The sequence below is a fragment of the Hoplias malabaricus genome, chromosome 10 (genome assembly GCF_029633855.1).
Source record: "Hoplias malabaricus isolate fHopMal1 chromosome 10, fHopMal1.hap1, whole genome shotgun sequence".
NCBI lineage: Eukaryota > Metazoa > Chordata > Actinopteri > Characiformes > Erythrinidae > Hoplias > Hoplias malabaricus.
This window is the reverse complement of record NC_089809.1, coordinates 8,527,328-8,552,439: the sequence shown is the minus strand read 5'-3', so window position 1 is coordinate 8,552,439 and position 25,112 is coordinate 8,527,328. Positions and strand designations below refer to the sequence as shown.

At 41.2% G+C, this 25,112-nt stretch overlaps 2 protein-coding genes across 10 annotated transcripts in view; both read right to left on the bottom strand.

The window, feature by feature from the left end:
• Positions 1-9,313, bottom strand: part of LOC136708346 (nuclear pore membrane glycoprotein 210-like) — a 37,718-nt gene extending 28,405 nt beyond the window's left edge. Inside the window, exons 1-10 of one of the 8 annotated variants that reach the window (XR_010804342.1) lie at positions 8,848-9,313; positions 7,579-7,745; positions 6,265-6,396; positions 5,653-5,731; positions 4,804-4,954; positions 4,530-4,541; positions 4,145-4,274; positions 3,185-3,334; positions 1,306-1,374; positions 590-699 (exon numbers count right to left, since the gene is read on the bottom strand). Coding sequence is in view for 7 of the 8 variants with exons in the window: in XM_066682844.1 (XP_066538941.1) it covers positions 590-699; positions 1,306-1,374; positions 3,185-3,334; positions 4,145-4,274; positions 4,530-4,541; positions 4,804-4,954; positions 5,653-5,731; positions 6,265-6,396; positions 7,579-7,745; positions 8,848-8,999 (1,152 nt within the window). In the remaining variant the exon portion in view is untranslated. Of the gene's footprint in view, positions 1-589; positions 700-1,305; positions 1,375-3,184; positions 3,335-4,144; positions 4,278-4,529; positions 4,542-4,803; positions 4,955-5,652; positions 5,732-6,264; positions 6,397-7,578; positions 7,746-8,847 lie in introns of all 8 variants that reach the window. The other 7 variants (XM_066682844.1, XM_066682837.1, XM_066682841.1 and 4 more) reach the window with 7 other exon arrangements.
• A 6,571-nt stretch (positions 9,314-15,884) lies between these two features.
• The window catches only part of kcnn3 (potassium intermediate/small conductance calcium-activated channel, subfamily N, member 3), a 111,330-nt gene continuing 102,102 nt past the window's right edge, over positions 15,885-25,112 (bottom strand). For both annotated transcript variants that reach the window (XM_066683089.1, XM_066683090.1), the window contains 2 exons: positions 23,079-23,148; positions 15,885-19,734 (listed from right to left, as the gene is read on the bottom strand). In XM_066683089.1, the coding sequence (XP_066539186.1) occupies positions 19,411-19,734; positions 23,079-23,148 (394 nt within the window). In that variant the 3' untranslated portion in view covers positions 15,885-19,410. The remainder of the gene's footprint in view (positions 19,735-23,078; positions 23,149-25,112) is intronic.

The window sequence follows — 25,112 nt, the reverse complement described above, 5'->3', positions numbered from 1 at the left end:
CTCGACCCATCACAACTCTGAACTGGATAAGGGTTACAGATAATGAATGAATGTTTAGAGAACTTCAAATTTCAAGTTTATCTTCAGACTTCAAGCCATATTTGGTGTCCACATTTTGCTTTGTTAAATGGGCTGGTATCACAAGGCTAATGCTGTTAACAAAACTCTAAAAGTCAATAGTTACTCAATTGTTTTCCCTAAATACATTCCCCAAAACCTCTCTCAACCCTCTCAAACTTTATTATTCAAAATGGCATGACACTTGTCTAAAATGGCTCCTTGCAGCTCTAATTTTTGTAGTGCACTACAAGGTATACTTTGTCATAAACTACTTTTACAAACCACAACAATCTCAACAATGCAGTTTAAACAGGTTGAGAATTTGGAGGATGCAGTTTATGTAAATTATTTGAGCAAAAAGAACTGTGCTTAACTTTGCAGTTTAAAACTAAAGCATCCAAATTTGTATTTCAAATATGGCAAAACATATCTTTAATTCTTATGCCTTAGAAATGTTCAACAAGAATATATAGATGTAATGTTTTTTCTGCCCTGTAACTGAAATGGTAATGTGTTAATAAAAGTGTACCTGTGGCAGATGAACAACATGGCCTGCGCTGTCATGAACGTGAACTGTTAAATGATACTGACGCCTGGTTTCCAACACCCATCTGTCTTCTTCCTCTTCTATGCCAAGAGCTGTGACACACAAAGATACATATATCTCCTTTTTAAACCTGCACACCACTCACACTCCTAAGATTTTAGCCCCAAAAGCCTCAAAGCTACATAGCTACAGGACATTCCACATATAGCCCATGGATATAGCCATCTAACAATAAGCAGGTTTATTATTTTTAAATATAAGAAAGGACAAGCATCTCTTAATAAATGTACAGAAGTTAGCATTCACCTTCATTTATTTAATTTAAAGTAAAAATGCCCATTATGGAATAATGGCTAAATTAATATATCATCACTGTGAGAACAAAACCATGTATGTCCGTTTAACTTTGCTGCACTTATTGGTAGTTACATAACGACTGAACTAACTGCCATGCTTTGCTGTGTCTGATATGTTATTGGTGCGTGAGTATTTTTTTTTAATGAAATGCATTCCTAAGATATTTTAGTCTGAAAAGGCTTTACATAAGTTTTATCGGCTAAAACAGTTCAAATCTGAGCTCTTACAATAGCAACAGTTTGTTACTAATGTGTTTACATTCAGCCAGATCTGAACCTGCCTCAGGTGTGTTTTAAACTGAGTGCAGTGGTGGGTGTGCAGGTGCATGGGGGTCAACTCACTCAGGTAGGTGGGCGCCACCACGTGCACATTAGAGCGAAGCAGGTGGGACACTGACTCATGCTGCACACCTGGGTCACCATTCAGTTCAGGAAAGGTTTAAAACAAGACACTCACTACTTCTGCTGCAGCAGGGCTTTTTAGTATTTGTGTATGTGTCTCTGCCATTTAGAATGTTTACTTCTCACTTCTAATATCCATTAGGAAAAAAACTGAAAGAAAAAAAAGGGAAGAAAGATTGCTCTAGACTTGAATGATTATTTACATTACATTTACATTTATGCATTTGGCAGACGCTTTTATCCAAAGCGACTTACAAAAGAGGATCTAACATTCAAACTACAGCACAATTTATACAAAATACCTTACATTAAGTGCAATGTGCCAGGAAGTAATAAGTGCATTAAAGAAAGACTTTCAGTGCAAGAGATACTCTCTGAAGAGCTGGGTCTTCAAGGATTTCTTGAATGCGGAGAGGGTTTCTGTTGCTCTGATAGTGCTTGGAAGCTCGTTCCACCAGCGTGGTACCAGTGATGAGAATAGCTTCGACTGACCTGTACGGGGTGTTGGTCGTGTTAGTTGGTGCTCCTTTGAGGAACGGAGAGGGCGGGCACTAACATATGGTTTTAAGAGTCTATTGAGGTAGATGGGAGCAGAGCCAGTGAATACTCTGAAAGCCATCATTAGTGATTTAAATTTAAAGCGAGCAGGTAAGGGTAGCCAATGCAGCTCAGCTAATAGGGGCGTGACATGTGCTCTTTTAGGCTGGTTGAAAACAAGGTGTGCTGCAGCATTCTGGATCAAGATTATGTAAATATAGACAAGCAAACAAAATTAAGGCTGCGCATATTGAATGTGAGTGCAAATAAATCACACAATATTAATATGTGTAATATTTGGCTGCAATTTTTATGATCTGATATTTACATAGAGGAGGTTTTTGTAAATGTGCTGCTTTACTAGGATATAGGCCCTCACAGAAAACAGTGACTGGTCAGAGTCATGTCACTAGTAAAAGTTTGCAAAAAACATACGGGGGAGTGGTTTCCTACCCTCCCCCAGAAGTTACATAGTGCAGTTTCTGCGGTGCTGAGGCTGGAGTAGCAATGGCAGAGGCTCTATTCTCCCTATTACAGGTCAATGAAGCATCACAATGATTTTCAAACTGTAATCTTAAGGTTAAAACCCTTTTTGTTTTTAATCTTCACTACTGATCTCAGCTGAACGTAGGTTTTCATTTATATAATTTTCTAAGTAACTTCTCAAGTACGCATGTGCTGCAATGCCATTATTAGTACCTTTTTTAGAGTTACATTCATTCATTCATTCATTATCTGTAACCGCTTATCCAATTCAGGGTCGCGGTGGGTCCAGAGCCTACCTGGAATCATTGGGCGCAAGGCAGGAATACATCCTGGTCCTTCACAGGGCAACACAGACACACACACACACACATTCACACCTACGGACACTTTTGAGTCGCCAATCCACCTACCAACGTGTGTTTTTTTTTGGGCTGTGGGAGGAAACCGGAGCACCCGGAGGAAACCCACGCAGACACGGGGAGAACACACCACACTCCTCACAGACAGTCACCCGGAGCGGGAATCGAACCCACAACCTCCAGGCCCCTGGAGGCCCCTGTGACTGCGACACCTACCTGCTGCACCACTATGCCGCCCTTTTAGAGTTACAAATATATATTATTTCCAAGTCTTATATCTGACGGAAATTCTTCATTTGTTTTAGTTTTAACCAAATCAGAAATGTGACATTCTTAAATAATGTTACTAAATGACAACTTACCTGCATTTGTCCTCTGGCAAATACTAATTTCACATGCTGGTGTGTGTGTGTGTGTGTGAGTGTGGGAAAGGATACTAAGGTGTTTAAGTGTTAGTTTAGCATGTCCCAGTCGTAGGGCAGTGAGAGTGGCTGTGCTCTGGTCAACGCTGACAACATCACAATCACCGTCTCCATTTGAGCATCCCTCAACCACCAGCATATAGCCACTTTCAGAAAGGGGAAGCTCTGGAAGGACACAGAAAACGTGTTCCTGCATCAGTGACATCAATACATCTGAAGTGTTGTGAGATGTAAAAATTGCAACAAGTGAAGTGGTTGGTATAATCACTACAAGGGCTACTCCAGGCACGGCTGGATGTCAGTTCACATTTGTGGTGATTCTTTGGTAATTAGCCAAAACTGGAACCAACGTTCTGGAACCACATGGGCAAATATAAACCATAATTAGTCTATGGTCTAAGGTACATGCTAAAATTCAATGCTCTTGAGAGCAGAGACTAGATATCCAAAGCAATGAGTTCTATTCTGTAACAAAGCTGAAGGAAGCTTCTTTCATTTTTAATTTGCCATTCCATCACAAATCATGCAGCGATTACATTTTAGAGCAAAAGTGTTCAAAGCTTTGCTTTCAGAGACCCCATAGCCAGCAGAACTAAGAGGCTAAGTATGGCAGCTGTACAAGTTCAGGTGGAATGTAAATGCTAGCAAATTCCATGCAGTGTTATTTGGGAATTGTTGTGTTTGGAATTTTAATTGGAGTCTGTACTGTCTGGTCTGTACTAGGAAATGGTACTTTGACACCCATAAGTGCAAGCAGGGATATTCCTTTCTCCTTCTGTGTTGCTGTAGTCTGTGCACAGTACAGAACATTCTGTGCATTCCTGCTGCTAATGATGTGTAATATTTCTGTAATAAAGTGAGGGCGCATTATACAGAAAACAAATATCCAATAAAGTTGTTCAAAAATGAGTGTACTGTATGTGAGCACTGAGATGAGTATATTCTGATAAAAATGATTTCAGTGTCTGTGTGTACCGTTTCTCCCTCCGTGCTGTGCTGTCTGCAGGCTGTATGTGATGCTTGAACTCACAAGAAGATATATGTCACCAGCTGGATTCACATAAACTCTGTCCATTACATGTAAACTCAAACTGGCCTCCACTACCTGCTGCATACACACACACACACACACACACATTCAAATTTCATGAAGGCATTGTGATATTAAGTACTGTGTCTTCAGCACCCAAAAAACTTACATAAAAAATAGATAAATAATGGTAATTGGCCACTCAAAAGTGTCCATAGGTGTGAGTGTGAGTGAATGTGTGAGTGTGTGTCGCCCTGTGAAGGACTGGCGCCCCCTCCAGGGTGTGTTCCTGCCTTGCGTCCTGTGATTCCTGGTAGGCTTCTGACTCACCTCAACTCTAAACTGGATATAAGCAGTTACAGACAGTGAATGAATGAATAAATAATGAATTGTTAAACATATATATATATATATATATATATATATATAACCTATGACACATTTTATATTTTTCAAAATGTTTTACAAAACAAGCAGAAATTTAAAACAGTGGCATATGAGGGTATTAGTTTTCACAGCTTATTTTCACATAACACATCAACAGAACATGTGAACTGATCAGGGGCATAAAACCTCACTACTTTTCAGAGTGCTTGTGGTGTACCTTATGTTCAGGGTATGTGAGGAATACTCGTACATGTGTGGAGCCACTGTGGACTCCCTGAAGCAGCACACAGTCCCCCCTCTGGCCTGCTTCCTCCATAGACAAAATGTAAGGGGCAGGGGTATAGCCAGTGTCTGAGAAACGCACAATCCTAAAAGACAACACAAACAACCCTTCAGGCTTTTTTGTGTTTGCCCTCAGATCTGTTTTAGTTTCAGTGATGTTTATGTATCATGTCTTGGATGCCTGTTAACTGGTGGCAAATGAAGTGGTAAAAATAAAAAAACCCACAAAGTTAAGATTTAGTTAAGTTAAGTTTGCAAGATGTAAATAGTCTTTTAATTCAGCATCAGCATTAATTCACCGCCCCCGCTCTTGTCTTTTGCTTCTACAGCTGCATATGTCGAAGACTTCCGGTATCGGTATCGGTATCAATATCGGTGATACTGGCCCTGTATTTACTTGGTAGCGGATCGATACCAAAACTCCTGGTATCGCCCACCTCTATTTCTGACCTCTATTCATATTTCAACCATAGAACTATTTCTATTTATGTTTCTGAAAGTGTTGCATTGAATTGTTTGGCTTTAACTAATCACATCATTTCCACATGAATTAAACACATGACACCAACACTGCTTTTGTCTAAGTTTGTAATCTTTTGGCAATAACTGTGCTGATAAATGGCAAATATTTGAATTACTGGCAAATGGTAAACCCATTTGAAGCAAGTATATTTTGCATACTTTTTACATTCCATCTACATTAGCTTTGTAACGCCATTGCAAACGTAAATATGGTTTAGGTCATCGGAATGTTTCTTCAGTTCTCTCTTAAAAAATCTCTTACCTCACTACTTCTTCAGTGTCTGCATCCCTTAACAGCTGCCAGGTAAACTCCAGCCCTGCCAGACTGCTGAATGTGTTTCCTGACAAATGAAATTTTAAGTCAAAATAAAGGTATAAGCAAACCTTTTTTATATTAAAAATATTTATGTAATATTTTTGTTAGTTCAGCATTACCACTGGTATTTTGGTATTTTTGAGGCCTTCAGTTCATTCAGTGACCACTGTTATTAATCTATGTAATTACATAGGCATATTTATGCTATTTTATTGATTAATATTCATTTAACTTTTTATAAAATGTCTCCAAAATGGTAACTATACAGGATAATATATATATATATATTTTACAAATAATTCTGAAGCATTTCTATTGGTCCATTATTCATGAAATGTAACGACGAGACACAATGTAAGGGACAACTGGCACGTGTGAATAATGTCAGAAAGTGAAAAAACATGACTTCAGGGTGTTCTTCAACAGAACATTTTTTACAATGGCAAATAGATGTTATTTTGATTAAATTATTTTAGCTGAAATCTCAAAATCTGAATGAAAAAAAAGAATCTCAAGACTTTTCCGAAACTTTGAGTACATTTCTTAAATGGCGCACACCTTCTGAGTCCAAGGCTTGCACGGATAACAGCAATGGCGGGTCATCAGTGAACAGGTGTCTGGATGTGGTGAGTATCTGAATGCTCTGGACTAGGTCAGTGATGACATCACAGCGTAAAGAGTATCCAGTCACTGAAATGGAGAGATTGTGTCATACGTGTTGCCAAAACAAGTCATACACCAGCTGTATTAAGAACATTCATTCATTCATTCATTCATTGTCTGTAAGCGCTTATCCAGTTCAGGGTCGAGGTGGGTCCAGAGCCTTCTTGGAATCACTGGGCGCAAGGCAGGAACACACCCTGTAGGGGGCACCAGTCCTTCGCAGGCCAACACACACTCACATATTCAATCACACACTCACACCTATGGACACTTTTTGGTAGCCAATTTTTGGAGCGTGGGAGGAAACCGGAGCACCCGGAGGAAACCCACGCAGACACAGGGAGAACACACCACTCCTCACAGACAGTCACCTGGAGGAATCCCACTCAGACACAGAGAGAACACACCACACTCCTCACAGACAGTCACCCAGAGGAAACCCACTCAGACACAAAGAGAACACACCACACTCCTCACAGACAGTCACCCGGAGGAAACCCACTCAGAAACAAAGAGAACACACCACACTCCTCACAGACAGTCTAACCCCCAACCCTAGATCCCTGGAGCTGTGTGACAGCAACACTACCTGTTGAGTCACTGTGCCACCCTTTTTAGGTACATATTCTGTATTTTTTTTTTTTTTTTTGTGCATAATGTGACTGTTACAAACTTTGTCATGGAGCAATGATCCTAACTGACAGCTTCATATGGAATTAGCCTACATTATTTTATTCCCTTGTTGCTAACACATTTTGCCTTGAGTGGTACTACAATATTTTTTCCCCATATATGTAAGTCATTTTAAAGTAAAATCAGCCCAATCAAGGAAAAAAATAGTTTGCCGTTTGCTCATGCCTAAAAGCTTCCTAATTAGTTTATGACAAACTTATGACTGTAAAATTTGACACATGAGCATGTGAGGAGAGAGACCGAATTTAATTAGGGAAATCATTTTTTAAGATATTGGTGCCTCTGGGGCCTTGACAAATAAAAGCTTTAGGATTAAATGCACAATGAAAGTAGGATAATGTGCAGCACTGAGCAGTAGTTAATGGAAGTTTTTTAACATTAGCTCAAAATAATTTGTTACATAAGAGAGGGAGCATTTGAACTCGACTTGGACACTAGAAAGTTTAAGGGAATAACCAACAATGATCAGTGACTGTTCAAGGCTTCCATCGTTTCTTTCTTTTCCTGTGTGCTCACCAGGGTCCTTCGCTTGAATGACGGTGGTTGCACGGCTCTGAGGTGTGTGTGGAGCGGACAGAGCTGAAACTTGTGCATATTGACTGCAGGAAGACAGGGGCAGCAAAGTGGGAGGAGTGGATGAGGAGAGGGGATAAACCTGTACGCCCTCAGGTTCGAAGGACACCCTAAATTAACCAAAGTAACAACATTACAAAACCGTAAATACATCGACATCACACTTTACACATCAACAGGTCTGTGCAGCCTAAAATAAGACCTTGGAGAGAAGTTTTGGTGATGTATGTTATGTTATGTATGTATGCTAATAATGTGGGCTACAAGGTGACATTAGACTTACAGCGTTTGTTCTAAACTCACAAAGCAAAATTACGATTTCTTACATCGAAGGGACATAGTTATGGAGCTAAGTAGCAGACATAAGTATTTGAATCTGAATGTTGAACATTTTAATTGTTTTTATGGATGTGATTTTCTTATCTGAAAATTGCAGCGCCTCACAATTTAAAAAAAAAATTCAAATTCTTGAATTAGCTATGCCATTAAATAGTGGCAGAAATGTGTGTGTGTGTGTGTGTGTGTGTGTGTGTGTAGTATACGCTGCTACTAATACCGATACAAATCATGTACCATAAGGTGTTTTTGTACACTAGAACACATATCATGAAGTCAATAAACATTCAAAGGCTAAACATTTATGCTTTGGAACTGCAGTATCAGTCCCAAACAGCCAAATTCAGATGAAAAGGCTTTCTTATGTCATAAAGCTAAGGAAATAATCCCCTCAATTTGCTGGGCAGGATTTTTGAGCTGCAGAGAAGCAGTGGAGGCGTAAGTGGAGTTTCAGGTAAGGACTAATTGAATAATCATGGATCTCCATGAGGTCAAAGTTTGGCTGAGTTTTTTTGGTTTGAACCAATGACAACAGGGAGATTTCAAAACTTGGATGCAGCCTGTGAGAAGATTTGATGATTTTGTCGTTTTTGTTGTTGTTGTTTTTTGGGCTATTCTTACTTTTGACTTCCAGTGTTTGTCAGCAACATTACAGTTCACAGCTATGTCAGAATAAATAAGTAATTTTAGAAGATAAGTCCTTATTTTGAAATACCACGTACATTTTTTGCCGACATTATGTTATTATTTCCAACATGAAAACAACATTTTTTACATATTTTATTGATCCAAAAATTGAACGGACAAATAAGGATTTTGCTCACTTGTTCAGAACTGAAATGAGATCTCTGTCTAAATTATGTCTTTGTAACTCACCATTTGTAGCAGCCTTTCTCTGCTCTGAGGGGAAAATGAACAGGTTGATGGGTGGTGAAGGGCAGAAGGAGACTGGGAACGTTTAGCTTGGTTGAATGACTCTGTTTACTCCACAATATTATGATAAAAAGCTTTAAAAGTACTATATACATGTCGAGCAAATATATAGCTGCCCAGCAGTTATAAAACGAGCTCAGAAATCACCTCGCACTGATTAACAGTTTACATAGTAAAGTAAGCAAAGCTAGCCTCACAACTGAGTTAGCGCTAACTAAAATTAGCCAACTTTAGCTATTTTAGCGGCCTGATTAGTTATAGCCAATTAAAGGCACTACAAATCCATACAAACGCACACCACAAAAACGAGAAATGAGTCCAGAGGAGCAGATATTATCATATGGCTCCTTTAACGGACTCTTGTTGCTGTTTAGATTTGAATTTTTCTCTAGCTACATCAGCAAAAAGTGGAATAACTGCATTATGCTGCGTTACTGGTCCTCAGTTATTGTAACTTGTCTTTTATGTTGGTCACTATACACAAAGTTAGGTTGTTTTTGTATAATAATTAAACTTTTTAGGAAGTCTCTCAGCAATATTGTTTCTTTTACAAAAGACACAAGCACTCTTTAATAATTGTAAACGAGCCCATAGTTTATATTTTCAATTAATTGTATTCTATTTTCATAGTATTCCAAACTTATAGACTGTTTTACACACTACAAATGCTGTATTTTGGTTGTTTATCATCTAATAAATTAAACAGTTATAAGCTGATTTATGTACCAGTTTGTCCTTTCATATATATATATATATATCAAATTATATAAAATATAAATATAAAATGACTTCTATAATTGTCACGCCTACATCTCAGGACTCAAATTCCCAGAATGCACCTGCCAGTCACATGACTACCTACCGGTCTCCCTCACCAGAGTTCTAATTACTCACACCTGTCTGTCTCCCTATATATACCTCACTCTGAGAACTGTTCCCTGCCGAGTATTGTTTTGGTTCTCCCATGCATACAACGCGTTTCCTTGTACTTTGTCTGACGGTCTCCTGTTGCCTACTTCCTGCCTGTGTACCCGATTTACGTCTCCTGTCTTGTCCCTATTGGTATTGTCTGCATTCTCTGGTTTTTGAACTCTGCCTGTTTTTGACTACGATTTTTGTCCATCCTCCGAGGTACTGTTTGCTCCTGTTTTTGAACTTTGCCTGCCTTGTGATTACCCTTTTGGATAACGACATTAAACAGACTGTTAACTGTGTTCCGCGACTGTCAGCTTTCTGTTATGTCCTGACAGAATACTCGGCCAACATGCAGACAGCGGACACAGATGCCGTCAGAACGGCTATCACTAGTCAGGGCCAGATGCTAGGTCAACACCAGCAAATGTTGGATAGCGTGACTCAATCAGTTAATTCTCTCGCTCAACAACAACAGAGTCAACAGCTCCAGCTGAAACAAGTGTTGGAGAGTGTTAACGCCCTTGTAGCGCGTATTCCTGCTCCTAGCCCTAATCCCAGTCCTCCTGTAGCGTCTGTCAGTTTGAACTCTCGTTATCCTGTCAGTAAACCGGAGATGTTTGAAGGCGATCCGGCCAAATGTAGCGGGTTTTTATTGCAATGTTCTATATTTTTTGAGAATTCTCCTCCCAGTAATGACCAGGCAAAAATCGCCTTTTTGGTCTCCCGTCTGTCTGGTAAAGCACTTGAGTGGGCCACCGCTATTTGGAACAGTATAGTCAGTAACACGTATCCCGAATTTGTCAATACTTTCCGGGAAGTGTTTGACCATGCTAATGAGGGACGTTCTTGTGGTGAGATCCTTCTCACTCTTAAGCAAGGAGCCCGAACAGCTGCCGATTATGCGTTAGAGTTTCGGACTATTGCTGCTGGTAGTGGCTGGAATGAACCTGCGCTCATTAATGTTTTTCGTAATGGTCTAAATCCAGAAATACTCACGGAACTGGCTTGTCGAGATGACGGATTGACTTTAGATCAGTTAATTTCTTTATCCATCCGCCTGGACCAACTCCTACAAAAACGTCCTCGACCACCGTGTAAGAGACAAGAAGTTGTCAAGCGTCAATCCGCTCCTGGTTTTCTATTTCGCCCGGTACAAGGTCAAGCTCCCTGTCCTAATCCTCCTTCGGATCCTATGCAATATGATAATATGCGACTTTCTCATGAAGAACGCCTTCGTCGTCTCCACGGTGGACTATGCTTATACTGTGGAGGATCCGATCATATTCGTCGTGATTGTACACGCTTACCTCCACGAGTCCGGACTCAAAACCTGGAGAGGAATTTTCGTGCTAATTTGGTGAGTGTACCCACAAAAGGGTTAATATCAAAATCCTTTCTCATACCTGTCAAAGTGTACTGCCAAGGAACTTCTTTTGTCGTTTCAGCGCTAATAGATTCTGGAGCTGAAGGAAACTTCATTCAACAATCCCTCGTTACCCGGCTGGGAATTAAGACAAAACAGTTGTGCAAACGGATCCAAGTCCGAGCTTTTGATGGCTGTCCCGTTGGAGGAGATTTCATCTCACAAGAGACAGTTCCTGTTTGGTTCCAGACAAGTTTCTTGCATCACGAGTGGCTTTCGTTCTTGGTATTACCCAAGGCGGATTTTCAGATTATTTTAGGACTACCGTGGTTAGAAATTCATAACCCAGCTATCTCATGGAGCCAACGCGAAATCACATCCTGGTCATCCTTATGCCACACAAACTGTTTAGCCCTTAAAAACATTTCTATCCATTCCACTTCAGTGGAGAGTCCAGATTCAACCATGTCAGTAGAAATTCCTCCCGTTTATTCCCAATATTTAGAAGTTTTCAGTAAAACAAAAGCTACTAAACTACCCCCGCATAGGCCATATGACTGTGCGATAGAACTTGTTGAGGGTGCTACCTTACCTAAATCACGTATTTATCCTTTGAATTTAGAAGAAGAAAGAGTCATGGAAGAGTACGTCAAAGAAGCTTTAACACAGGGGTTCATACGTCCATCAAAGTCTCCTATATCTTCGGGTTTCTTCTTTGTCAAAAAGAAGGACGGTGGATTAAGACCATGTATAGACTATCGTGCTCTGAACGATATCACCAAGAAATTTGTATATCCTCTACCCCTTATTCCAGTTGCATTAGAGCAACTTAGAGGTGCTACCATCTTCTCCAAGTTGGACCTTCGTAGTGCATACAATCTAGTGCGAATTAAGGAGGGTGACGAGTGGAAAACTGCTTTTAGTACTACCAAGGGACATTATGAGTATTTGGTAATGAGCTATGGGTTGGCAAACGCTCCATCTGTGTTCCAGGAGTTTATCAATGACATTTTTAGGGACATGTTGGGAAAATTTGTAATTGCATACATTGATGACATTTTGATTTACTCTCCAGATGTTAAAACTCATGTAAAACAGGTCAGTCAAGTGCTTCAGCGGTTAAAGGAGAATAACCTTTTTGTCAAAGGAGAGAAATGTGAATTCCATCAACAAACCATTTCATTCTTGGGATATGTTATCAGTGTGTCGGGTATAGTCATGGACGACCAGAAGGTAGAGGCGGTCGTAAACTGGCCAGTCCCAACTAACGTGAAGGAGCTTCAACGCTTTTTAGGGTTTGCGAATTTTTACAGACGGTTTATCAGAAACTTTAGTTCTATTGCAGCCCCACTTACTGCTTTACTAAAGGGTAGTCCTCATCGTTTGTGTTGGTCTGCTCAGGCCCAAGGTGCTTTTGAACGTCTCAAGACAGCCTTCACTACCGCTCCCATATTAAAACATCCTAACCCTGAACTCCCCTTTGTGGTGGAGGTAGACGCATCAGAGACGGGTGTAGGGGCGGTATTATCTCAACGTAGTGGGGAACTTCCTAAGTTACACCCCATTGCCTTTTTTTCGCATAAATTATCACCTGCTGAACGAAATTATGGTATCGGGGATAGAGAACTTTTAGCGGTAAAGTTGGCTTTAGAGGAATGGAGACACTGGCTAGAAGGTTCTCTACATCCTTTCACAGTCTTAACTGACCACAAGAATCTGGAATATATTCGTTCTGCAAAACGTATGAACTCTCGACAAGCTAGGTGGTCGCTGTTTTTCTCCCGGTTCCGGTTTACCATCACGTTTCAGCCAGGTAATCGTAACCTTAAAGCAGATGCGCTCTCTCGTTTTAATCAGAATGAATCAGAAGAGAAAGGTGAAGAATCAAATAAGTTTATACTACCTTCCTCCGTTTCGGTGGCAGCTATCAGATGGGAGTTAGATGAACTGATTGCACAGGAAAATCGGTCAAAAGGAGTATCTGAATCTTGTCCGGAAGGCAAAACTTATGTACCGCCAGAATTCCGTAATAGGCTGATTACATGGGCCCATTCGTCACTGTCATCTGGTCATCCCGGAGAGAGACGCACTACACAGCTCATTCTAGCACGTTATTGGTGGGGGTCAGTAAGAGCGGATGTACATGAATTTGTAGCATCTTGTTCAGTTTGTGCTCAGGCAAAAACACCTAAAACCCTTCCAGCAGGTAAATTAATGCCTCTACCCGTTCCAGAACGTCCCTGGTCGCATTTGGCGCTGGATTTTGTCACTGACCTACCTTTGTCGGAGGGATTTACTACAGTTCTCACAGTCATTGATCGGTTCTCTAGAGGAGTTAAGTTCATCCCATTTCCTTCATTACCCACGGCCCTGGATACTGCTAAAGCTTTATATACATATATATTCCGTCATTATGGAATCCCAGAAGACATTTTATCTGATAGAGGTCCTCAGTTTACGTCACATGTATGGAAAGCTTTCTTTGAACATTTAGGGGTAAATGTTAGCCTCACCTCAGGATATCATCCCCAGAGTAATGGCCAGTGTGAACGGGTTAATCAGGAGCTGGGAAAGTTTTTACGAATTTATTGTCATGAGAATCCACAAGACTGGTCCCAGTACTTGGTATGGGCAGAGATAGCCCAAAACTCCTTGGTTAACTCGACTACGGGTCTCACCCCATTTCAGTGTATATTAGGTTATCAACCTCCGTTGGCACCCTGGACTGCAGCTACATCTGGAATTCCATCAGTCGACGAGTGGATGAAACGTAGTGAGGAGGTGTGGGAGAAAACTAATCTTCACATCACAGAAGTTCTTTCACGGTATAAGGAACAAGCTGATAGAAACAGATCAAATTCCCCGTTATTCCAGATTGGAGAAAGAGTATGGTTGGCTACAAAGGATATCAGGTTTGAGGGGAGGTGCAGGAAGCTCCTTCCTAAGTATATTGGTCCTTTTCGTATTTCTGATAAAATTAATGAGGTTACTTACAAGTTAGAATTACCTGCACAATACCGTATTGCTAACTCCTTTCATGTGTCTCTCCTCAAGCCTGTGATCTCTGGCCCTTTGAATGAGTTGCAGCCTGACGACGTTCCGCCCCCGGCATTGGACGTTGGGGACTCTTCCACATATGCTGTGCGAGAGGTATTAGATTCTCGTAGACGTGGAGGAACTCTCCAATATCTTATTGATTGGGAGGGGTACGGTCCTGAGGAGCGTTCATGGGTACCAGCAAAGGACATCTATGATCCGGGTCTCGTGTTGGCGTTTCACTCTCGTCATCCTGAGAAGCCGGCTCCCCGTCCCAGAGGTCGCCCGAGAGGATCGGTATCTAATCCCGCTCCGTCCCTTCCCAGGTCTCGATCCAGAGACCCACGTCAATCTCAGTCCTCCGCACGTGCAGAAGTCCATAGTTCTGGTGACTCTGTTCCGCTGGGTGGTCGTCGTCGTGGTCGTCCTCGTTCCAGGCCTCCTCCGGTGTCTTCGGGGGGGGGTACTGTCACGCCTACATCTCAGGACTCAAATTCCCAGAATGCACCTGCCAGTCACATGACTACCTACCGGTCTCCCTCACCAGAGTTCTAATTACTCACACCTGTCTGTCTCCCTATATATACCTCACTCTGAGAACTGTTCCCTGCCGAGTATTGTTTTGGTTCTCCCATGCATACAACGCGTTTCCTTGTACTTTGTCTGACGGTCTCCTGTTGCCTACTTCCTGCCTGTGTACCCGATTTACGTCTCCTGTCTTGTCCCTATTGGTATTGTCTGCATTCTCTGGTTTTTGAACTCTGCCTGTTTTTGACTACGATTTTTGTCCATCCTCCGAGGTACTGTTTGCTCCTGTTTTTGAACTTTGCCTGCCTTGTGATTACCCTTTTGGATAACGACATTAAACAGACTGTTAACTGTGTTCCGCGACTGTCAGCTTTCTGTTATGTCCTGACAATAATACATACATTTTAAAAAAAATTTAGCCTTATGCTGCAGAATTGATTTTTTTTATTTCAATGAGCAGTATCCAGTAGATAAATGTTTATTTTCACACACAAAAAAATCTTATAAAACTATTTAAATCATTTAATCAGATTTTTCCAATTTAGATTAAATATGCAAATTCATATGGAACTGATTCACTGCTGTGGTAAATGTGTAAAATTTTATTCCAGGCCTACATTTTAACACTGGCGATAGGTAAAATAAACACAGTATTGTATATAGCTAATGGTGTAAGTACATATTAAACAGTAGTCCTATGTATGCAGGTAGTGTCGCAGTCACACAGCTCCAGGGGCCTGGAGGTTGTGGGTTCGATTCCCGCTCCGGTTGGTTGTGTTCTCCCCGTGTCCGCGTGGGTTTCCTCCACACACGTTGGTAGGTGGATTGGCGACTCAAAAAGTGTCCGTAGGTGTGAGTGAATGTCTGTGTTACCCTGTGAAGGACTGGCGCCCCCTCCAGGGTGTATTTCTGCCTTGCGCCCAATGATTCCAGGTAGGCTCTGGACCCACCGCGACCCTGAATTGGATAAGGGTTACAGATAATGAAGGAATGAATTTGTTACATCTTTTTTTCCCCTGAAGTATAAAATCTTACGCTTCGTCAAAGTTAAAGACAGACACAGCTGAAAGAATGAGACAAAATATTACAACATAGGCACAGTGATGTTATATAGATATATACTTTATTAATTTTCTCTGTTAAAATAAAATTACAAAATAATTTCAACCTTAAACTGCACCTCCCTTATCAATAGTTAATGTTATTAAAGTTGGTATTGATACAGCGATCATAATTGTCATGACGAATGAGAAGAATGCTAATATAGTGTCATAATAGTAAATATCAGCTAGAACTGCGTTAGTAATTCATTAATGGTAAAAAAAACTTGAGCGATACAAAGCTAGGTTTCAGTTAACAGCGTAATTATAATTATAATTATAATAATAATAATGTACATTTCTTTCTTTTTTTTTTGTTTATTCCAAGCAAGTGTAATTCAGTATTCCGGCCACAGGATGTCACTAGGAGACAGTTTTCCAAAATGGTCTCAGTAGAAACGGGGTCAGCAGTAAAATAGTCTCTTATTCTTCCAACACACCGTGATAAACTCCACTCACAGAAAAGACTTGACTCTCACTCTACAGTCGTTTTTCGTGTGAGCGGTGCTTTCGGTCCACTTTTATTGGGCAGTTTTCTGTAAATTTGTTGACTGGCTTCAGTTTTCTTTCATTTAAATAATGGCTGTGAGTCTCATCTTTCAGGCAGTTAGTGCCTTCCAGAGTCCAGATTTGTGTCCGCTTTCCATCATTACATTCTTAGACAATGATTTTTTTTTCAATATCCACCTGATTGCTATCACCATCTTCCAGACTTTAGCACATCTTCACCTTCAGTCACCTTTATAGACAGAGCACTTTGGTAGCAGGTATAATTATATAATGTGTGTGTGTATTTACTCAATGACCACTTTCTTAGAAACCCAACCAAAATAATGCTCACTGTCCATTCCATCAGCTAGGATTAACACACACAGGCACTTTGTAGTGGTGCCAGTTTCTGGCCACAGGACACTGCTGGCTGGAAATTTAAAGTCGGACTGTTCTCAGTTCAGCCATGACACTTCACAACATTGGTGTGCGACCTTGGTGCTATAGTGTAGTAGTGGAAACCACTAAACTGCACGAAGTAGACTAGGACTCGTTTACCGGTTCAGGTCAGACCACCACATTATACCAACAAGAGTCTTCTGGTAACTGCTTCAGACTACATCTACAACATTATTTCTCACCTATATTTCATTACTACACCCACCAACAAAATAATACCAGTGATGGGTCTGTGGTGGTACTGACCCAAAGTAGGCAGAGAAAAGGCTGTAGAAATACAAAGTGCACACGTATGGTAAGGGACCTGATAAAATGGATAATGAATGCACATGTTCCTGCATAAGTAAGTGGTCAGTGAGTGTTATCAGTATGTGTGTGTGTGTGTGTGTGTGTTTATGCGAGACAGACAGTGTTTGTATGTGTACTCTTATGTATACATTCATGATAACAGTGTGTATCCTTTTTCATGTGGAATTACATGAAGTATGGCAGTTTCTTCTTTGCGTTCCCGTGCAGGTGAGCGTCCTCCTTCAGGAACGAGCTGTCTGGCAGTGTTCCATGTGGCTTTAGTGCATCATTCGAGTGTGTGTGTGTGTGTGCCTCTGACACAGTGTTTGCACTGGGGCCTTAAGGGCGCACGTCCCGTGTCTCTAAGGGCAGGCATCACGTGTCTCTGTATCGAAGTGTTTTTTTTTTCCTTGTTTCTGGACAGTGCCGAGTGCCACTAGTCACGTGTTATTGATTAGAACTCTCTTTAAAGGGATGCTCGTTAATACACAATTAGCAGTTAGATAGAAAATACGCCGTAAAGACACAAAGTCACTGTGGTTAGTTTTCCTGATGGAGGGGAGAGATGCGATTTCTTCTAATTAGTGCAGATTCCATTAAAGTATTTGCCATTCATTTAATTACTGCCTCTTATCTCTCGCTTCCTAGCTAGCGCTCAGCCCCCCCCCCCCACACACACACCCCTCTTCACCCTCTTATCTCTCTGTGCAATTCATTGCTTCTTTCGCAAACTCTGTTCTCACCTGATTCCTTTCTCCAGATTTATGCCAGGTTCCACAATTTAATACTCGACTCCTCTCACGTATTAAAGAAATTGTTCGACCAAAGCTAAGGTTGCTAACTATAAATGAATCCAAAAATATCACAAGTTAGAGTCCGCATGCCAAAAGAGTCTAACTGGTGTTCAATACACAATGTCTGACAGCGCTGGGGGGGGCGGGGTTTCTGGAGCAGCTGCACATGTCTTAATGCCAAATCTCAAGCAAGGGCTAGGTACAGGCCTCAGAAATGGGCTGTAGATTTGTGGAACAGTGGAACTGTTTTCTTTGGGGTGATGGAGCACCATGCAACACCTATGGGATAGTTAAAGTGACGTTTGTGTTCCAGAACTAATTGTCCAATGTTAGTACCTGACCTCATTCATGCCCTCAAGGCTGAATTCAATCAAATCATCACAGCAATGTTCTAACATCTACTGTGAGGACTTCCACACAGGGTAGAGGCAGCAAAGGTTGGCAGACGACTCCTAAATATCCTTGAATTTTGAAGCTATTTTGGATGAGCGGGTATCAATAGATGTTTAGACGTAGCCTGTAGTTTAGCTTCCACTGACTTTTAGCCATGTTAGCACATTTGGTCAAACTATTCCTTTAATAACAATGTATTCCTCCCAAGCTTTACCCGTGCTATACCCGTATGACCTTCACTTTTACCGAGGTTCCATGCCATAATGTGCATTAACTGCTTTCTGGCTTTGACTGATGCTCCACCACCAAACAACGCCCCTCTACATCCCTCTCTCAGCGTGTCCCAAAGTCCACACCCCTGTAGTTTATGGTTATGCTGAAGGTTTATACTAAATATATATTAAAGTGTCATAATTCCAAATTCATCAAAAGTGTGTAAGTGCTTGTTAAATGCGTTACATCTCTGCGGGACACGCAGTTGGCAACGTTCTACAGATATTCACTCCCTCCCCCGTCTTTTGTGAAAATATGACCAGCAAAACAAATCTTTCACACTGAAGATTAATTTGGGAAAAGGATGTGTTTAGTGTGCTCCTGTGCACTGTGGGGATGTTTGTGAAATGGGCCACACTTGAATATTTCCTGGAAAACGTGCACATGAGTACACAAACCTGCAAGTGTGAATTAGAGGTGTAAATTATCCTGATAATTTTGTCATTGTGGTGAACAGTAGGTCTGTGGCATGCTGTGGAGTATTTTACAGAACACTGAACGACTGCATGTTTCTTTACAAAGAGCATAATTATTCTGGCTTATTTAGATTTAGTCAAGTAAAAGTGTATTAAAAATCATTGCACCCAGAGTTTGTGACGGCCAGCTTTTAAAGGTGGCACTGTTAGTGCGCTGTGTCTGTGTTGAAGTACAGTGATACGTGTTGTGTATCGTGGCTTGAACTTTGGGACAGACTGAATCTTTCAAACTTTCACCACTTCTTAGCTACTCCCCTCCCTTTCTTCTTTCCTCCTAAGGCTCTCCCAACTGTCTCTCCAGTTGGTTCCATACATTATCTTGGTCGAGCCCCAGGCTCCACTTTATAACACTCATGACACTGTCCCCAGCTCGGCTGAGGCTCCGCCCTCTCTCAGCAGCTGGAGGTGTTGGTGTTGGGGCTGTCCTCTGCGGGGGGCTTGGAACTGGTTGTTGGGGTGGTTCCTGGGACAGTGGCAGGGGCAGGAGTGAGGAGAGGGGCAGGTGTGACAGGAGTCAGGGCCTTGGCGTCTCTCTCCTGCAGCAGGTGGACAAGTGCGGCATGATGGGCGCTGAGTGTGGCCGACAGGTGGGCGGGCAGGGCGCTGAATCCGGCGGTCAGCTGCTCCACCCGCTGCTCGAGACTCAACATCTGCCTCTCCAGGTCCTCACTGCGGTCGTTCAGCTCCGACATCAGCTCGTACATCACACTTTGCATCTGAATCACACAGAGAAAGAGAAAACAGAGCTAATGTTTCTGACTTTTTTAGAGATTCCAGTTATGGGTTCTAAGTTTATGAGCTATAGTGTCCTCTAAGATAGCCACAAGTTGTAATTGATGTAATGCAGTTGACAATATCATTGCCCTCCAAATAGTAGACTAGACTTTGGTTCCTTGTCTTGGTGAGCACTATGTTTTACCATAAGATTGTGTCAATATATAGTGATTATTAAAAATAATAGGATTTTGTGTGGCAGGGTGTGTGTGTTTGTGTGGGTGATAAAAGCATGCAACTGTATACATAATTAACATTAATATGTAAACATTTACCAAAACTAATACCCATAAAATAAATGAAATCTGGTAAAATCTCAGGTGTAAAAAAATCATGGTTTATTTACATTTACATCTAGGCCTTTTTAGGCTGTGGTCAGTTGCCTGTGTGTGGAAGCTATCTGACCAGTAGCTAATGTAAATGGAGGTACATGTGGACTGTAGACCAATACTGGTGGTAAGAATGTGGAACATTTTTAAAGCTGTATATATCTGTACAAAGAATGTACAGGGGTTGGACAATGAAAATGAAACACCTGGTTTTAGACCACAATAATTTATTAGTGTGGTGTAGGGCCTCCTTTTGCGGCCGATACAGCGTCAGTTCGTCTTGGGAATGACATATACAAGTCCTGCACAGTGGTCAGAGGGATTTGAAGCCATTCTTCTTGCAGGATAGTGGCCAGGTCTCAAAAGGCCCAAAGTGGCTCAATAATATTTAGATCTGGTGACTGTGCAGGCCATGGGAGATGTTCAACTTCACTTTCATGTTCATCAAACCAATCTTTCACCAGTCTTGCTGTGTGTATTGGTGCATTGTCGTCCTGATACACGGCACCGCCTTCAGGACACAATGTTTGAACCATTGGATGCACATGGTCTTACTGGTGCAATGTGCAGTTAATGAAGGTTGGCCACCAGGCTGCTCCAATTTAGCCATGAAACCTCCCACACTACAATGACAGGTGTTTCACTTTCATTGTCTAACCCCTGTATGTCGACACTTGAAGCAAACCCTAAAGAGAAAGCAAAAGGACAAGTCTGGGAAAATGAGGCTGTATGGTCACTCTGGATAACATCAACAAAGGAACGACTTTGTTCTGAAACACATTACAGACAACTGTCATCATTTTTTAAATTTCATGACTGTGGGCCAAAGGCGCGAAGGCCAGACAGAGGGGGCTTGCTACAGCTGCACTGTTGCACCTGCCAGCCCCGCCTCCCTGGTGAGGTAACCATATTACTAGGGGCAGCTGTGGCCTGAAGGTCATAGATACAGGCTCAGGGCTAGCAGGCTGCTGGTTTGACCCCCTCACCTGGCATGAAAACAGAGGTGGTGAGTGAAGTAGTAGCACTGTCTCCTCCCTCAACATCCACAGAGAAAGTGCCCTTGAGCTTAGTACCTAATCCCCAACTGCTTCCTATGTTCACTGCTACTAATATGTCTTTGTGTGTTCGCTGTCACTGATGGGTTTTCATTTTATTTTATGTTCAAGTTTTAAATTAAAGAATTTGAAAAAGTGTTTGAGTGTTTTATTGAGCTGCTATTCTTTCATTCTGTCCAAAATTGTTACAAATGCCTTGGATCAAAACTGCCAAAATACATTCAAATACAGCTATGTACCACTAAATGAATGAGTGATATGTGGGTTAGCTGCAGCAAACACAGGCTTTAGCTAATAGCTGTGCTGCTGTGAATGAATGCTTGAAACTGCTGCTGCTAATTGGAACCTTAGTGTATTTTGTCAAGGGAACCTTAACCATTAGAGGTACAGACGAAGTACACGCTGGGCCTCAGACGGTACAGTATGTTATTACAGACGCCCTGTGGGAGGCCATCACACCGAGACATTAGGCCTTTACTGTAGCTGCAGCATTTTCGAGAGAACAAGACGATATTATGCACAGAACATGCATCTATGAAACCGGTGAGTCCGGCACAGACACACACACACACACACACACAATATGACGTCCACATTTTTTCTGTGGCCACCCTTTCCTGTCTCCATTCTTAATCTGCTGTATTTCTATATATTCCTCCCTCTCTCTTTTTCACATTCTCTCTCTCTCTACCTCTCTCAACACTCCCACTGCCATGCCTCCTTTAACACTTGTTCTGGTTGCTAGGAAACGCAAAGCCAAGGAAACAAACGGGTCAACATGGAAAGAGTAGAACAGTGAGATATATTTGGGCAGGCAGAGGTATGCGTGTGTTGTCAGGGTCTGTGTGCTGGTGTATTATTGTCTGTTATGTGTGTGTGTGTGTGTGCCTGTTCTATTTTGGACTCGTAGAAAAATATGAAATTATGCATCGTCACCAACATAAAGTCTAATGGTTACCTGCATTAACCTTAAAAACCACCTCCAGTGAAAATCCAGTTTTTTTACATCGTCAGTGTGGTGTTAATGCGCTAGAAAAGGCATCGTGTTTGAAATAAGTCTTCCAAAGACCGACTAAACAAGTTAATTCTGGCAGCCAGGTTTTCTTGTGTCATAAACCTACAGAAACCTGCCCTCCTCCACGAGTTACAAAGTGCTGTTTCTGCGTTGCTGAGCCCTGAGTAGGAATGACAGAGGCTCTCTATTAAGTCAGTGAAACATCACAGTGAAGCTGTAATATATATATATATAAATAAACTTGTATGTAAAAGTATGGGCCTTTTCAGCTACAGTCTGCAAAGTGTAAATCAAGGTAATGTTGGGGACTAACTGTTTATTTACAGATCTGCAATTAACTGAATTAAAGCGAAGGTATAGAGTTACACCCAAGCCATGTTTAAGTCATTTGAGATTTGAGAAATAAATTCTAAATATTATAACTAATAAAAATCAGTTACTTGCCAAAGCTAATTGATAAAGGTATATTTTTAGATTTTTTAAAATGTCAGTAGGCAGGGGGCACGTCGAATCTCAATAGGGAGACTGTCTCAGGGCCATGGGGCTCCTACTGAGAGAGCTCAGTCACCCTGTATTTATTTAACAGATTATAAATACATTAATAAATAAAAATAAACATTATTTTAAAAATGAAACTACTTTACCTGTAAAATCTGATAGAATTAAAAAAGATAGCTTTATTGCTTTAATATTATCCCTGTTACCTGCAGACCTAATAAAATCTATGAATCACTGTAACGTGTGTGTGTGTGAGTGTGTGTGTTCATGTTGGAGAGGACACAGAGTGAGCATATGTGTGGATGTCCACTGTCTACATATGTAATGTGTGTGTGGGCAGTTGTGAAATGTTATCTCATGCACGTGTGTGTACATATGTGTGCACTCACCTTTGATAGGTCCACCAGTGTGTTGGCCTGGTCACTGAGCTTTCTTTGCTCCATTTTTACACTTCGCAACCTGCAAACACACACACACACACACAGGTGTGCACATGCAAGCACAAAGATACAAAGCATTATTGCAGGTCCCCATGATTTGAAACAAAATGATGCTTTTGTTTGACTAAATATGAGTTTCATCAATTCTACAAATTACATAAAAATGCTTGCTACCCAAAGGCAAAAAAGGTATAAAACGTATACCCTGTTGGAAGCCAATAAACCCTGCTGCTTCTAATGTTATCAGTACGTCATTTCTGCTTTATATCAATGTAAATCCAAGCCTTTTCTCATTTCCTTAGCCCTCTAGTCACTGCTAAGCAACTTTTTCAAGCTTTCCATTCTTTAACTGGATTTTATTTACTCAGGTTTCTCCCCAAATTTAATAATTTACATTTCCACTCTTTAGCTGGCTCTCCTCCAATCTAATGATGCTATTAAGCTTGTAGCGTGAGGGCTAGCCACTGCCTCTTTTCAAACTTCTGCCAAGGCAATGTCAGTGGAGTTAAATGAGCTAAAAGGGAACACTAACAGCCTAGTTCTGTTATGGTACCAGGATGGATGTACTGTAGACGTTACCAGATGTGTGGAGTCTATGCCTTTGTGGAAAGTGGAAATATGTGAGATGTTTTTTTTATGACATTATTTAATCAGATTGCAGAATATTGCTGAGATTTAGATAATTTCATATTATTTATTACTTTGCTGCCACCACGGCTAGCAGATAGTGCTTGTGTGAGGGATCTCTGCTAATTTGTACACTGCTTAAAGGGTACATATTATACCCTTTCCTCATGAGTTTATAAAACAGTTTATAAAACATCTATGACATGCTTTGACCAAAATAGCAAAAGGACATAACAACACAGAATTGTTCCAATGTTGTCTAAACAGCCATGTCGAAGATGACAGTCTTCAGCACCTGTTTCTTTAAATGATAATAAGCCCCCAAACTAAAACAATGTCTGATAAATGACCAAAATTCACTCATGTGCACTACAGCCCTTGATCTTGTCACCTTGATATTAAGTCTAAAAACTTGGCACTAAGTGTCACTGAAACCAAAAGTCTTAATAATGAAATATATTACACGGATGTATGTACATTTGAGCCAAGCTCATTTTATACGTCTTTTTCAGCGTCTATCCTTCCTTCCTATGACACAGGCTCATTATCGTAATTAACATTCAATTTGTTGTCTATTTCCCTTTTATTTGTTCTTGATGAGAATTTCCCTCAATGGAGACAATCACATTAACCTACTCATACGACGTAGGTCCCACAAGCACCAAACAACAGGCTTATGATATTGTGGGCTTCCTCCACACTACAAGGAAAAGCTGGCGTTTGAAAAGGACGCTTACAACTGGTATCTGTTTCCAAAACAAGTCTCCAATAAGGGGATTAAAGTCCTAGAAAAATATGGATTTGGCAGCAATGAGACAAGCAGGGGAGGACAGACACACAAGGCTAACAAGTTAACTCAGCAAGCAGAGGGGGATGAGCCAGGCAAGATGGCCACTGTGAGTGTCTGTGAGTTGAGCCATCCATTGGCATAGCAGGTGGTATAATAGCTGAGGCTGTGTGAACATAAAATAAGAAAGAAAGAAAAAAAAGTATAGGCATGGATCCAAAAGTAAGTGTAGGAATAGTAATAAACGTTTTAGAAAAGCATGCTTTGCTTTGTTTCTTTCATGGCATGCTGTGGGACTGCTGCTACCAAATGGTGCTAATTCTCTCAGTAGGCTAGGCTAGGCTAAACCACACAAGCCTGCTCAAACAGGCACAGCGTCAGGTCTTGCTGCCTCATGAGCGTCTGCAGGTTGACAATTAGCTGAGGGGGCTGTGTCTAATGTGCGAAATGGCAGGAGTTAAGCCTCCGCACTCAGGCACCTGGGGGCATTGGCTAGGTCAGGCTAGCTAACTGCTGTGAAAAACACTCCAAACACAACTGGAAGCAGAGCCAAGCACAGTGCTTCAAAC